This window comes from Natrix helvetica (assembly GCF_964273705.1).
Source record: "Natrix helvetica genome assembly, chromosome: 1".
NCBI lineage: Eukaryota > Metazoa > Chordata > Lepidosauria > Squamata > Natricidae > Natrix > Natrix helvetica.
Genome location: NC_138548.1, coordinates 196,478,903 through 196,495,405, shown reverse-complemented (window position 1 = coordinate 196,495,405; position 16,503 = coordinate 196,478,903). Strand labels below are relative to the sequence as shown.

Here is a 16,503-nt window from a genome sequence, read left to right as displayed (position 1 = left end):
TTCCTTCTATGACTCATGAGGACAAGAGGAGAAATAGCTTCTCAAATCAATTTTGAAATTACCCCCAACAGCTGGCAAAGAATGGCTGAGAGTTTTGTTTCCCCGCCACCGCCTTCTCTGCTGATTCCCCAGTAGGTTGCTGGCCTCGACGGCTGACATGGGTGGAAGTGAAGTGAGTAACGCAGCAAGATTGCAAAGGCTCCACCGGCTTCAATGGAATGGCCTCTGGCCCCAGGCAGGTTGCATTTGAGCCGGCTCAAAGCAGGCTGGACAGTGATGCTCTTGGTTTGACTGAACTCCTGAGCCCCTCGGGGCAGAGATATCCCCAGATTGGGGGGAGCACAAAATGAAAGGATACCCCACACTTGGGGGAGGGTGCTGACGCAGCGTTGTGGCTGTGAAGCCGCATGCAGGAGGGTAGCTCATGCAAGGCAGTGGCCCAGGCTCTCGAAGTACCTGTGGGGCAAGAAATGGGTTAATTCTAACGTGCCTGCTGTGGGAACAACGATCTCTAGAAATTGTCCCCACCCCACCCCTCTTGTTGCCCTGCTCCTAGAGAGGCCCCTGCTCAGCCTTCCTCCATTCTGAGGTCCTCCCTCTGAGCCCCGTTTTTCTTGTGCAATTATGGATAACAAATGCATTTTGCTATTGTATAGGTAATCCTCACTTAAGAGACCATAATTGGGACTGGCAATTCCCAGTGAAACCTCACATGACCGTGACAGGCTTATGACCTTCATTTCACCTTCTGTTGATAAGTGAGACTTCACGTGACATCCAGGTGGTTACAAAGCATTAGAAATGGTGATTGCGTGATCATGGAATGTTACGATGCAAAGGTGTGGGGTTTTTTTTTACACCATTCATAACTTTGAATGGTCATTAAACGAGGCAGTTGGTAAGTGAGGCTTACCTGTAATAAAACAGCTGAGCCTGCAAGCAGCTCAGGGAGCCACAGGTGCCTGGGCAAGTGATGGCCTTTTGAGTGAATTGAGAGGATCAATACTGGTGCAAATTTTGCAATACTGATGCAAATTTTCATAGCTGGCATTAATGAAGCAGTGGTGAGCTTTTGTACTGAATGGCCATGGTCCAGTGTTTTATTTTTTATCCGCTGGAAAAATATCAGAACAAAATAAAAGCAAAGTAAAACTGAACCACAGCCATTCAGCCCAAAAGCTCAGCACTGGCCAAGAAAGAACTTGTACGTTGTTAGGAATGTAAGCTAACAGTTGGGTCAGCAATATATAAACCATGATGGTAGTACTGTTTCTTTAAGTACTGCTCTAATGGAATTGGTTGCTGTTACCTCAAGCAGCCATAAGATGGAGCCAGAATGACTGTTAGCTCTCTGTTTGTTAGATGCTGATCGTGGATACTGCTTGAGACTATTGTGAGTTACTGTGAGTTTTGCTACTGTTAGCGATTTTGTGTGCTGAACTGATTATATGATACTGGACTGTGTTCGATGGATCACTCCTTAACTGAGAACATTGATAACTGACTGACTGAACCATGTGTAAATTGAACTCTGAATACCTCTATTTTCCACAGAAGTAAAATACTATTACTTTTACTATTCGGTGTCTCTGTATGCTAGTTTGTGCATGTTCTTCCCACACCACTCTCATTACGCTTCTCTGCACACTCGCTCTCCTAACGGGGAGCTTACCTAACACTCTTTTTTTCTTAGAGGGGAATACAAATTGTCCACTAAGTATGCTTAGAGCCATTTGGAGCAGAGTGGCATTAAAATAAACAATTGTATTGTGCTTGTTCTTCGTAGAAGTTAATAGTTATAATGTCTACAGATTCCCTTGAACTGTGTTATAGGAGGCCATAGTGGCACAATTGTTAGAATGTAGTATTGCAGGCTGACTCTGCTCACTGCCAGGAGTTTGATCTTGACCAGCTCAAGGTTGACTTAGCCTTCCATCTTTCCGAGGTTAGTAAAATGAGGACCCAGATTGTTGGGGGAAATAGGCTGACTCTGTGAACTGCTTAGAGAGGGCTATAAAGCACTGTGAAGCAGTATATAGGTCCAAATGCTATTGCTATATGTAGCAGCACTTAGGTCTACGTATATATCACTCCACAGTGCTTTATAGCCCTCTCTAAGTGGTTTACAGAGCATATTGCTCCTAATAATCTGGGTCCTCATTTTGCCCACCTTGGAAGGATGGAAGGCTGAGTTAACCTTGAGCCTGGTGAGATTCGAACTGCCAAATTGCTGGCAGCCGATCTGGCACAGAGGGGGAGGGAAGGGAGGATGAGACTTTCCAGTTCCCAGCACCAGCTGAAGTGAGGGATACAACATATACAAATATACAGATATTATGCTTCATATTTGTTTGAAATTATGCACTTATGTGATGTTTGCACCTATTTTTGAATACTGCTACGCATTTTCATATGCATTAATGAGATTCTCTGAAGCACTCTCTTCGTGGCCCACTCTTGATATCAAGGAGAAATCCAGTGGGCTCCTGATGTTTTTGTCTCCGGTTCTTGACAGCCGCAGGCAGCAAAAATAATGGCAGGGCTTGTTCAAAACATCTGGAGAACATAAGATGACCGGCCTTGGTCCTATAGAATCTCTTCTACAATGATGCAGGCTGTTTGCCACCAGCAGCACTGCTGCCTCATTTTCCTCTTCCAGGGTAGATGTAGAGGAAAGGCAGACAAACACTGAACCATTCAGGTTGATAGTGGCAACTTGGCAAAGCAGACCCCTGTTTTGCATGCCACAGTGATGGATCTACAGAGGTCATCTAGTCACACCACACCCTGGATGACTAATTGGCCAATCATTATAAACAGCCTATGGAATTTGTATATATAAGGATTGCTTAGGTAATCCAGAAGCCTGGATGAAGTTCGCCAGGAGTAAACTTGTTTTGTAAAGTTGGCCATATTAATTGTGATAGCTCAAAAGCTGCACATGAGCATTTTCCTGCTGCTAAGCAAACACTTTGGTGTGCAGTCCTGAAAACAGCAATTGGCCTTGTCAATCTAAGCCAGGTAATAATTCAGTAAAAACCAGGACTCAAAGAAACCTAAGGTGATGTTAAACTTATATTTTTCTTTAGTGAACCCACCTCTGGGGGGGGTCACCATTTTCCACGCTGTCCTCCAGATGTTGCCTCTCCAATTTCTTCACCCTCTGCACCTGGTCCCATCTTGGTGATATGGCGTAAAAAGGATGTGGCATTGATTGCTCGCTGAAAAAACAAAAATAGGAATCAGACACCACCAGAAGGATGGAAAATTTTCTTGACTGATTTTTTTTTTAAAGCTACCAGGTGAAAGTTACCAATGGAACTATTAACATATCCATCAGTGTGTTACTGTTGATAAGCCCAGGTATGTAGATGGCTGTAAAGCTGACAATAATAGTTGAGAATTATACAAAATGATATCGTATCTCCTTTGATTAAAGAACACAAAAACACAAGCAGATAATCAAACAAGCCAAAGCTGGAAGGACTCGTATATAGGACTGCAGCAGACCTGTCACCATGAAGTATTCCTGCTCGTGTATTGAAAAAATTCCTCTCTAAAATATTTAACTTAACTTTTTGTAAACATCACCCTGAGTACCGAAGTAGAACCAATGAAAAAGGAAAGCTGATGTCATTTATTTTTATTTAATTCTAATTCTAGTCCACCTAATAATCAGAACACATTATGTGGATTACAAAGTATCCTAACAAAGTAAAACCTAGAGATGAAAATGGTAATCAATAAACAGAAAAGAATGTGTGTGTGTGTGTGTGTGTGTGTTGTATTTGTGCTGATAAATAAATAAAGGGAGACTAGTATAGATCTATTTCAAGCTATTTAGCTCTCATCAGCTAGCCATACCCTTACTGGGATTTGAACCTGGGCTGTATTACATATTAGGCAGAAGTCTTAGCCACTAAGCCGCAGGCTCTCCTCCTTATCAGCTGAGCCAGGGAAATAGGTACACACACACACACACACACACACACACACACACACACAAATTTAGGTTTAATTATAGCCCATCTTTCCCAGTTTTCATGGAGAGCAGAACAATTTTGGTCAAAAGGGAAGTTTTATTTACTTTCTCAATTTGCCATCTAAAATGTAGAACTCATGCATACTTAAAACAGACTCAAGTTGAATTCTGCCAAATCTGTATTCTTTATCAAACGTGACAAGAAATGGGAACGCAGAGGGGCAAGGGGGAGGCTTCACTCTCAGGTTTTGCAAAAAAGGTAACTTTTTTAAAAGTTGAGAGAGGAAGCTTGATGTGCGTAGGAGCCAGAGACTGAAAACAAATCAGAAAAAGATGGGAGTTTGAATACTGTAGAGTCATCAAGAGTAAGGCATTGTTCACAGGAATCTTGACAAGGAACACACCTGTCAAGAAGCAGAATCTGCTAGCACTAACTAATTTAATTAAAAGATACCAGCTTTCATGAGCTGCAGCTCTATCCTGTCAAGAAGGTGAGAACTAAGCTGCTAAATTTTGCAGCAGGCTCCTCTTCTGTTTTTCTACTATTAACAAGGTGTCTCTAAAAAGATATAATTTAACTTATCCAGACCAGAGGATAAAAGTAGGACGATTCATCACAGCTACTGAAATCCAGTATGCCTTTCTTTGAAATTAAAAAGGGAGTGCAGAAGGAAGGCAGAACCATCCCCATCTTGAATTGACCTTCAACTTTTGACCTTACCTTCCATTGACTGCGAGCAAAGTTCTTCTGAATCTGCTCACACACAGATCCATGAATATCCTTCTCCAGAGCTGTATCCCCAGAGATCCTGAAAGGTATAAAAGAGGGAAGTAATCCTCTGAGTGTTTCCTGAATTGTGTATCATCTATTTCCTTATTCGCGAGAATTCTTGTTTTACCCTGGGCTCCAACCACCCTATTTGGTCTTTGAAGGAGAAAGGTGGCTTGATGACTTTGCTGCTCACTGCCAATAGGAACTGCTCAGGGTTTTTTTGTACATATCCAACCAAAGGCAAACCACTTTAAGAGCATGATGGTAGTGGAAGTCGGGGATGCATATAATTTATCTTATTTGTTTTTTGTGCAGAGTGGTATAAGGGAATCTTTGTCGCTCCAGCATCTAGCTTAGCACAGGGCAAGATTCTTTACTCTCTGTCTTGAGCCTTGAAAGAGATCAGTAAAAGAGCTTCAAAAAAAATCAAACCCCAAGATCCATAATCCCTTTAAGGCAGGGGTGTCAAACTCACGTTATCACGTCATTGTCACGTGATGTTTTGGGACTTTTTTCCCCTTCGCTAAACCAGGGGTGGGCGTGGCCAGCACGTGATGCATCTGGCCCGCGGGCCGTGAGTTTGACACCCCTGTTTTAAGGGATCGAGAGAATAGGAATGGAAATGGAAGTGGTGTGGAAGAATGGTTAAAAGAGAAAAAATATATACATGCTCTGGTATTGGCAAAAGCAACTTGGATACAAACTCTAAACAGCGAGTTGGGGGGGGAAAGGGGGGGGAAGGTTTAGAAATGTTATTAATTGACTTTTACTTAGAATATGTCATAAAGGTGTAATGTTATTGGAGGATTTTTGGAATAGCTAATGAATGCCATTATGTGGTTGTGTCTTTAAGTATGAATGATTTGAGGTGAAAGCACATTCAAATAATTGTAGTCAAATGAGAATGGTGGTACATTGATAGTAAGATATACAAAGATTTTTGATTTAAAGTGTATAATCTAATATGAACTATAAGTAATGACTGTGGAAGAAAGGCACGAAAGTTATCTGTAACCAATCGACACGCTTTCTACAAGATGTAATGAAGGATGATTCTTTTTTTCTGTTTTTGTTTAATTAAAATAAAAATAAAATTTCAAAAAAAAAAAGAGAGAGAGAAAACGTTTATCCCCTCAGATAGTGAGATTTACCAGGGATGCTGCAGAGCTTGTTCACAAGTGAATCGTTTCTCAGGGTCCCGTTCTAGAAGATGCCGGATGAAATCTTTGGCTACAGGGGAACAGAAACACAAACCTCTCATGATTTAGTTTAAAGTAACCAGAAAAGGCTGCCCCCCCCCCCGCAACCAAATAGATATAATGGCCCCATTATGTCTATATTTAATATCTTAGCTACTGAACCATCGCTTTGTCACTTAATGTAGCAAGGCAAGATGGAGGAGTGTCAAGAGATAGCGATCTGTGCCAGCTTATTGACACTAGGAACCAGTGACGGTTGCTGGAAATCTGAAAGAAAATGCCACTTAAAATGCTTCATTAAGATGGTAGATCAGGAGTGCCTGGAGGGTTGGTGGGGAGGTATCAATAAAAGCCAAGATGGTAGCTTCAAGCATATATTCAAAGCCCTGCTCTTATTTTACATGCCATTCATGATAGTAAAGGGGTGGAGCTTTGATCACACAGTCATAGCCGCCATCTTCTTCTTTTTTTACCCCTCCTTAAGGATGTTCCTGGTGGGCCCTTCCCTTTGTGCATCACAAGGCTTAATGATTCTCTTCATTCCTTTGAGAATATGACGTATGTGACAGAGTATTGCCAAGCAAGCAAGAAAGATATACAGAGGTTTAGAGGACACTTCTTATCCAATTTTTAACATGAATTTTCCAGACCATTTAAATCTATAAAAGCACACACAGTAATGTTGCAACTAAAAAGATGCAAAAAAAGGCTTATGTTAAAGGCAAAATGTGTCCATTAAAGGACAGTTTGCACAAAAGACACTATTTTAGAGGGAGGTGTGCATGAAAATGTATTCTGTTAGAAGAAAAACGGTTTGCAAAATTCTTACTTGGCAAAAAATTAAAGAACATGCACACATTTTTTTTGTTGTTGTTGTTTTTGTTGTTATCAAATGCGTCTACTGATGGGGGAAAGGGGGCCAACCAGAATATGCAGATAGCAAAATGAATAGGATGGTTAAGGCATAGATCCCTGAAGTCCTTTCCCCAATCAATATATTTCAGTCAAAACACGTCCCCTTTAGAGGGATTCTGAACAGGGTTTCTACCCCTTCCAAGGTTAGAACTAGCAAGAAGTCCTTCCAGTGCCACTTTCTTTACCCAAATGTGCCACTCACCTGACTCAGAGATATCATCCCAGTAAGGGGAGTCAAATTCATATTCAGCTTTCAGGATCTGGTTGAAAAGCTCGGAGTCATTCTCGTCATAGAAAGGAGGATAACCACAAAGTCTGCAGATTGGAACACAGGCATCAAATCTCACGGATGCATGCAAAAACATGTTGCAATGTATTCTAAATGCAAAAGGATGGATAGTTAGGGAAGTAGAAAGGTACCCACAAGATATAGGAGATGACACCAAGTGCCCAGGAATCCACAGCTTTTCCATAGGGCTTCTGCTCCAGGATCTCAGGGGCTACAGAGACACAATGGCCAGGAAGGCAAGGAAGGTATGAGGCTTTATTAAGAGCTGTACCCACAATTCAACTTTCTGCAGCTTAACATTGTTTTAAACTGTGAAAAGAAGAAACAGTTATCCAAGAGATCAACTACAATTCCCATCAACTGCAGCCAGTACGATGAGCTTGGAGTTTGGTGACATCTATTGGGAACTGTTATCAACAAAACCTATTAATGTTGATCTTGCAACCTCTACCCTTCCATTGGGTGTATGTATTTACAGCCAACCCTCCACCCCTATAGCTGTGCACAAAAAAGGGCAAAATAGCAACTCTGAGTACTATTCTTTGTTTGTACTGTTAACCACTTAGTTAATTGAACATAATACTGAACAGAACATGTGAGTTGTAGTACCATGGACTGCAAAAATAATCAGTCAATCAGTCCTGGATAATAAAGACTTACTGTCTCTTGAGGTAAAGCAGGCATTTGCATAATTTGGACATAGATATGAGCAGAAGATAAACTAGAAAAAATATTATGCTTGGAAAAACAACAAATGGGGTAAATGAACAAATTCAAAGAGATTATTGAAATGCTCTTGGAACAACTATTTGTTGTTACAGGAGACGGATCAAGATGCTCATATACATACATGTCCATACAGTCAAAAGTTGAATCCAACATATGGACATCTAAGTGATTAATTAATCCTGTAATGATGTCCTTGTAACCCTTTAATTAAAATGCAGAGTTATTTTCCAGACTATAACCGTAGGATTCCCATGTAGATTCAGTGCATTGCTCCAGGAACTCCCTGTTTTGGTTAAATGTAGTACAACCCTTGCTTTTGTTGTCAGTATTTAAGACAATTGCCAGTTGCAAAGTCTTGTGCTAATTGTAATCTCTTCTTGACATATCTATTCTCAGCCCACCACCCATGTAGCATCGAAGCAGCAGGAGGGAAGAAGAAACAGTACAAGTTTAGGAAAATACATAATATTCCCCAATCTCTTTTGATTCTAATTCAAGGTCCCCAGAAGTTTGAACAGCATCTTCCTAGAGATAAGGATGGTGCCATCTTTCCTGGAATTCCAGAAAGCTTGTGAAAATCTGGCCTTGGGGTTGATGTATTATTGCTTGTCTAGGATCCCTTTTTTGTTTGCATTTGTTATTGTCTGTAAGATTATTGTAGTCTGGGCTGTCCATTTAGTTTAAGGACTTTATCTGTTGTTAAAGCTGTTGTTTTTTCCTAGTTTTGTGTACCACCCAGCATCTGTTGCGGTTGGACAGCTTATAAATGCCAATACATAGAATAAATAACTAATAGGTTTGTGTATTCCTTAACTGGATGAAAGTCATTTTTAGCTCTCCCACTTGCAAATGAGCAGATGGACTGTGAGCAGATGGATTATGAATCGGAATATGCTACGAAAATATTGCAAAATCTCAGTTTGTAGGTGAAAAAGGGAAACAGAAAAAGAAACAATTGGCAGCCTCTTTAGAATGGGGTGGGGGTGGGGGAAATTCCCCTGACGGTTCAAAATCCATTGGAGGCTGAGTTTTAAGGTTTGGGGTTGAAGTTTCAGGTCCCTATATTATCCCCAGCTCAAGAATAGTGGAGCAAATCAAATGTTGCCAAAAAACCAAATCACATGTAAAACATTTGCACAATGTAGTCTTTCCTTGTCATGGACTGTTAGCATTAAATGTTTAATTCAATGATCAATTTTCTACACGAAAGGCAAAATGTGCAAAACATCTATGCAAGAGTGGATATTAACACAGAATATGTTCGGCCCCTCACCTTTCCCCATTGCCACACTCACCAACATAGCCAGGGGTTCCACAAGCAGTAGACATGATGCCATCAGCCTCAATTTTAGACAGCCCGAAGTCCGTAATCATAATCTTGGCATCTTCAAATGGTGTGGCATATAGAAGATTTTCAGGCTGTTTGGACAAGCAAAACAGAGTAAAGTTGCATACATCACGTTTCGTATGTCTTCCTTCCTGCAAGGATCTTAAAAGAATTCCTAGTTTCTACACAACCAAAGATAATAAGAGTAGAGCTTTCCTTCCACTTGCACTTTTTTTCCCTGCTCTGCCCTAAAGGCATTGCCTTCGTCTTCTCGCCACCTCGTGACTGGCACAGGCTTAAGTTGTCCTTAACTATATTGGCATTAATGTAGGTTCGGGGGGGAACCTTATTCCAACACCTTCAATGCCTTCAGGGGTGCAAAAGAAACCCTTATATAGATATGTCTGGCAGCAAAAATTCAGAGGAGCATTAGATGGCAGCAAAGAAATTTTAAAAAACTCACTCTGTGTGTGTGTGTGTGAGAGAGAGAGAGAGAGAAAGAGGGAGGGAGGGGGAGAGAAAGAGAAAGGGAGAGACAGAGAGCAAGAGAGGGGGGGAGGGAGAGGGAGAGAATGAGAATGCATGTGCACCATCTAATGCTATTTTCCCTTCATGGATCAGTAAGGGGGTTTCTCCATTCCAATAATACTGTGAGCTACATCATTGTGTAATTTCCAGGTGTCACAAACCAGAGATCATAACCAAACCCAATACACCGTAGAAGGAAATAGTAACCCACTCCAGTATTCTGCCAACAAATGGACATTTACAACCAAGAGAATCGCAAAATAATTCTGGACAATGACCCTCATTGCACATACATACAAACAATTTGAAAGATACCCAACAAGGTATTGGGAGCAACCAAAGAAGGTAAGCACAAATAGCACTGGAGTTTATGATTTGACAAAAGCCAAAAGGATATTCAGCTGCTGATGTGTCCGAAGCAAAATAAAAATCTGATGCTACAAAGACATGTGTATCCCTGGCAAATGAAATGTCAGATCTATGAACCAGGGCAAATTTGATGCTTTCAGAGCAGAAATATTAAGACTGACATTGACATTCTGGGCATCAACAAAATGAAATGGACTGAAACGCATCACTTCACATTAGTGAGAGACCATATTTTTTTGCCATGGGCAAGAACAGAAGAAATGGAGTAGCCATCACGGTTAACAAAAGAGTGTAAAAGCCAATGCTTAGATACAACTTTAAAATGATGGAATGGTCACAAATAAATCCAAGGCAACCCGATCAATGTTACAAGTGATCCAGTGGTGGGTTGCAGGCGGTACGCCCCAGTAATGGGTGTACCGGAGCCAGCCCGGAACACCGGATTCCGTTCCAGTACGGTGCTCCAGAGGGCCCACCCGCCCATCCAAGCTCCTTACCTGTGTTTTAAAGCTTCTGCACTGCCGCGCACGCACATGGCGCATAGAGCACCTGTGTGACGCTCTGTGGAGCAGCTGGAGCACCACGGAGGCGCTAAGGTGCGTGCGGGCGCACTGCATGCGTCCATGAGGGTACCGCCAACCCCATTCCAACCGTACAGGTTGGAACGGGATTTGAAACCCACCACTGAAGTGATCCGAAACTATACTCCAACCATAGATGCGAATCAAGCTTTATGGCAACATGCTGCACCAAAAGAAGAGATCATACTTTGTTTTGTTGTTTGATTGGTTCCTTTGAGTCAGTCTTGATTCCTGGTAACTGCTGAGACAGGTTCCAGGAAAGTGAGTGGCCCAAGGTCACTCTGTGGTTTCATGGCTAATGTGGGACTAGAACTGTCTCCTGATTTACAGCCTGAGGCCTTAGCCACAAAACGTTTCTCAAAAAGCTATGCAATACCATCTGGAATAATAGGAAAACTTTTCTCTGTGTACAAAACAAAGTAGGGGAGAGACTAATAAGAATTCTGGCAAGAAAATTTAATGTTTATAGCAAGTACCTCCTTCCAACAATCTAAAAGATACTGTATTTTTCAGAGTATAAGACGCACCTTCCCCCCCCCAAAAGAGCGGAAATGTTGGTGCGTCTTATACACCGAATACAGCCATTTTTGGCCTCCCAAAGCCCCACCCCCACATCCCATTTTTTGCGAAAAACGGCTCGTTTTCCACAAAAACTGACTTTTTTGCCTTCCCTCAATCCCCAGCAGCAGTCTGCAGGCTTCAGCAGGGCTGGGGCAAGGCAAAAAAGCCTCCGTTTTTGTGGGAAACTACCTGTTCTTCACCTGTTTTTCGCAAAACCAGGGGCATTTTTGCCTTGCTGAAGCCTGCAGAGTGCTGCTAGGGGCTGTGGGAAGGCAAAAACTTTTTTTCTTACTTACCTCTTCGAAATCTTGGTGCGTCTTTATACACCGTTGCGTCTTATAGTCCGAAAAATGCGGTAACTCTACACATGGACATTAATGGGTGGACAATACCAAAATCATATAATGTATTGTGGACTATATACTCAATAAACAAAAACAGAGAAGCTGTCTTTGATCAACACAAACAAGACTTAGTGCTAATTAGGGCACAGATTACTACTCCCTGCCTACAAAATTACAACTTAAACAAAATGATCAGTCCAACAGTATTCAACTTCATGAGCATGAAGCAAGGGGAAAAGATAGATACAAATTAATTTGTATCTTAATTTGTATGCAGACTCAATTTGATAAATAGACTGCTTGAAGATTTCTAGACAAAAATCTGTGGATTTCTTAAAGATGTAACAAACAAAATTATCCTGAAATGCAAAAAGCAGGACAAAGCCAAATGGCTGTTTGATAATATTATCCTGGGGGAAGAGCTGCTCTACTAAAACAAGAACCAGAACAATAGAGGTCTGAGTTTGATTGTCTTTATTAAGATACCTTCACTGTCATTGCTGAACCTCAGCCAAAGCAAACTGGGAACCCCAAGCTTAGGTCAGTGAGGACTATATAGAAACAGGGAGAAATGTGCCAATGCATATAATGTAAATCATTACATAGTATAGCTCAGAAATGGTGTGGTGGCTTAGCGGTTAAGATGCTGGGCTTGTTGACCAGAAGATTGGCAGTTCAAGACCCAAGTACCACATGATAGAATGAGCTTCTGTTCTTGCTTCAGCTCCTGCCAACCCAGCTCTTTGAAAGCATGTAACAGCAACTAGATAGATAGGTACCATTTTGGTGGAGAGGAAACAGTGCTTCATGCACCCAAGTGTATAGTCATGCTGATCACATGACCACAGAAGCAACTTCAGACAATACTGGCTAAGAAACGAATATGAACACTGTCCCCTAGAGTAGGACACAAGGACAGGGGAAACCTTTCCCTCTATCTTTAGTATAACCCACAATCTTAATATTACTAATGAGGTAAGTATTTGGACCCAGACCTTGAAAAGCCATTTGATTCCTCTTTTCCCTAATTTGCCCCATTGAGCAAAGAAGCTGGGCCTTCTGCTTATTTCCTTTATGGTGATAAGGGGCCCTACTTCATACATCTCATAGCTTGGTGGATTTAGTTTATATCTTCTTATCCACTTATCTCAGGCCAACAATTGTTGGTTTCTGTGTGAGGAAAGCTTTCTGCGTCCCTCATTTGTTATTTCTTTAACTTGGATAAATATACCACATTGTCTTAAACCAGAGGAACTGGTCTCTTGTTTTCATTGTGAATCAAGAATAAAATTCCAACTTCTAAACTCCACAATATGTCAGAAATAACTGAAGGAAAGCAGAAAGCAAACGGCAATCCAATGCTAAATTCCAGAAAAAGCAGCAAAAGGCAAGGAATTATATATCAGTAAGCAACACCAAGAAACTGAAGAGAACATCTGAATGAGAATGGAAAGAGCTTTAATTTTAAAAATTACATCAAACAAAAAGCAAATAGCACTTAGAGCAGGGGTGTCAAACTGGCGGCCCATGGGCCAGATGCGTCACACGCAGGCTACGCCCACCCCAGCTCCGCGAAGGGGGGAAACGTTGCGAAACATCACGTGATGGCAACATGACATGGCGAGCTTGACACCTATGAGAGATTTGACTCCATAGTGGTTTACAGCACTCTCTGGTCTGTTTGCAACTTCAGCCTATTGTCCCCAAGAATCTGGGTTCTCATTTTACCAACCTTGGAAGAATGGAGAGAGAGTGGCTGGAGGGCCAGCCAGTCCGAATCTGATCGAACACTAGTAAGAATTCATATTAAATCCTACTTAGTGGCGATAGAAGCAGCAAAATGGCAATATTTTTCCGCTCTTATCGCGTCCGCAGATAACCGCCCAGCCACCCTGTTTAGGGTGACCCGCTCCTTACTTAACCAAGGAACTGGGGAAGACCCCTTGCAGGGTAGGGCTGAAGAATTTGTTCAGTATCGGCAGGATAAAATCGCTCAGAACCGGACAGGCTTGGACTCTGACTGGGTAGATTCGGGTGAGCCAACGGGAATGAATCTTGAGGAGACAATCTGGGATGGGTTTGACCCTGTGACCCCCGAAGGCATGGACAGGATTATGGGGAGACTCAGTGCTGCCACTTGTGTGCTGGACCCGTGTCCCTCTTGGTTAGTTTCGGCTTCCTGGGAGGTGACAGGAGGCTGGCTCCAGGCGATTACCAACGCTTCATTGAGAGTGGGGTTCTTTCCCACCGCCTTGAAGGAGGCGGTGGTGAGGCCCCTCCTTAAGAAACCTTCCCTGGACCCAGCTTCTTTAGCCAACTATTGTCCGGTCTCCAACCCTCGCTTTGTAGCAAAGGTTGTCGAGAGTGTGGTAGCACATCAGCTTCCCCAGTACCTGGATGAAGCTGTCTACCTTGATCCGTTTCAGTTGGGTTTCAGGCCCGGGTACAGCATGGAGACGGCATTGGTCGCGTTGGTCGATGATCTCTGGCGGGCCCAGGACAGGGGCTGCTCCTCTGTCCTGGTCCTATTAGACCTCTTGGCGGCTTTCGATACCATCGACCATGGTATCCTACTGCGACGACTCAGGGGGTTGGGAGTGGGGGGCACCGTTTTACGGTGGTTCTCCTCCTACCTGTTGGATCGGTCGCAGTTCGTGTTGACTGGAGGGCAGAGATCGACCCCCAGGCGTGTCACTTGTGGGGTGCCCCAGGGGTCGGTTCTCTCACCCCTCCTGTTCAACATATACATGAAACCGCTGGGTGAGATCATCCGTGGTTTTGGGGTACGGTATCATCAATATGCTGATGATACCCAACTTTTCATCTCTACCCCAAACCACCCAAACGATGCCCTCGATGTGATGTCCCGATGCCTGGAGGCTGTGCGGATCTGGATGGGGAGGAACAGGCTCAAGGTCAATCCCTCCAAGTCTGAGTGGCTGTGGTTTCCGTCATCCCGATTTGTGCATCTTGTTCCATCTTTGACGATAGGGGGAGAAATTTTAGCCCCCTCAGAGAAGGCTCGCAATCTGGGAGTCCTCCTGGATACACGGCTTAGTTTAGAAGAACACCTGACGGCCGTGACCAAGGGGGCCTTTTACCAGGTTCGCCTGGTACATCAGTTGCGCCCCTTCCTGGATCGGGATGCTCTGTGCACAGTCACTCATGCCCTCGTCCTTTCTCGCCTGGACTACTGCAATGCTCTCTATATGGGGCTGCCCTTGAAGAGCAGCCGGAGGCTTCAGCTGGTCCAGAATGCGGCCGCGTGGGTTGTCATGGGGGTACCTAGGTGCTCCCATGTTACACCCCTTTTAGGCGGCCTGCACTGGTTGCCGGTTGTTTTCCGGGTGCGATTCAAGGTATTAATTATGACCTTTAAAGCGCTCCATGGCTTAGGCCCAGGGTACCTACGAGACCACCTACTGCCACCAGTAGCCTCCCACCGTCCAGTACGATCCCACAGAGTTGGCCTCCTCAGGGTGCTGTCGGCCAGACAGTGTCGGCTGGTGACACCCAGGGGGAGAGCCTTCTCTGTGGGAGCACCTTCCCTCTGGAATGAGCTGCCCCCGGAGCTTTGCATAATCCCTAACCTCCGGTCCTTCCGACGCACCCTAAAAAGTTGGCTTTTCCAGCAAGCCGGCCTGGCCTGTTAATTTTAACTCATTTTTAAATGTATTGTCTTATAAATTCGGGTTGTTTTTTGGGGGGGATATGTATTTAATTTCTTTTTAACTTTTGGGATGTGTGTTTTTTAATGTTGTACGCCACCCTGAGTCCTTTGGGAGAAGGGCGGCATATAAATCCAATAAAAACAAACAAACAAACAAACAATGGAAGCTGAGTCAACCTTGAGCTGGTCAGGATCAAACTTCTGGCTGTGGGCAGAGTCAGCCTCCAATATTGCATTCTAACTGCTTTATTCTTTTATGAGCATAAAAGGACCTTTTGTGAAAATATGAGCATGAAAAGACAAAAGAAAGATATACCGGAGAAGAAACACATCACGAAAAGATGGTGCAAGTGTAGAAACGAACTATAAAGAAAGCTTCCCCAAACAATAAGATATACAGGTTTGACCACTGTGTTGAAACTAGATGTCCTTGAAAGTAAAATTAAATGAGTCCTAAGAAACACTGGTAACAATAAAGCTGTAGGAGATACAGCAGACGCTTTTACAATTTTATAAAATGATATAGTTAAAGTGGTGTTTGAGGTTCTTAAGCAAGAATGGAAAATAGTGGAAAAGATTAATTTGTATTTCAACACTCTTAAAAAGTGATGTTTAAGAAATAGTCAAATCACTGGATTGGACTTATCTCATACGTTAGTAAGATAATTTTCAGGATTCTGCAGTTCAGAAGGCAAAAGGATAAGTTGGACTAGAAACCACATTCCTAACTTCCAATGGATAATAGAAAAGATAACTACATCTATTTTGGTTTATTGGTTATATGAAGGCATCTGATCATACAGACCACAACATAGTGAATAGCCCTTGAAAGGATGGTATACCTGGCCACTTCATCAGCCTATAGAATAATCTGTACAATAGCCAGGAAGCAACAATGAAAACAAATGATAAGGAAACTAAACTGCCCATAACTGGAAAAAGGAGTATGCCAAAAGTGCATGTTATCATTTAACTCATATGCAGAATAAATTGAGGAAAACTATGGAAGATATTGTAATTGGAACTGAAAATTTTGGGAGAAGCATTAATAATGTATGCTTCTCATCAATCGTATTTGATGGGAAGCCAAAAAATAATAACAACGCATTTCTTGCTGAAGATGAAAAAAAAGTAAATACAAAACTCTGCTTCTCACTCATAAAAGGCAGTCTGCTTCTCACTAGTAAAAAGCTGGGGGTGGGGAGGGAGGGGCAACTAAGATTGCAAGAAATGCCGA

General features: G+C 42.7%; 1 protein-coding gene across 2 annotated transcripts in view; it reads right to left on the bottom strand.

Annotated features, from left to right (window-relative positions):
• Positions 1-320: 320 nt before the first annotated feature.
• PNCK (pregnancy up-regulated nonubiquitous CaM kinase) overlaps positions 321-16,503 on the bottom strand; it is a 31,708-nt gene continuing 15,525 nt past the window's right edge. For both annotated transcript variants that reach the window (XM_081953145.1, XM_081953146.1), the window contains exons 6-12: positions 9,182-9,305; positions 7,293-7,368; positions 7,071-7,183; positions 5,906-5,984; positions 4,704-4,791; positions 3,099-3,221; positions 321-456 (exon numbers count right to left, since the gene is read on the bottom strand). In XM_081953145.1, the coding sequence (XP_081809271.1) occupies positions 3,111-3,221; positions 4,704-4,791; positions 5,906-5,984; positions 7,071-7,183; positions 7,293-7,368; positions 9,182-9,305 (591 nt within the window). In that variant the 3' untranslated portion in view covers positions 321-456; positions 3,099-3,110. The remainder of the gene's footprint in view (positions 457-3,098; positions 3,222-4,703; positions 4,792-5,905; positions 5,985-7,070; positions 7,184-7,292; positions 7,369-9,181; positions 9,306-16,503) is intronic.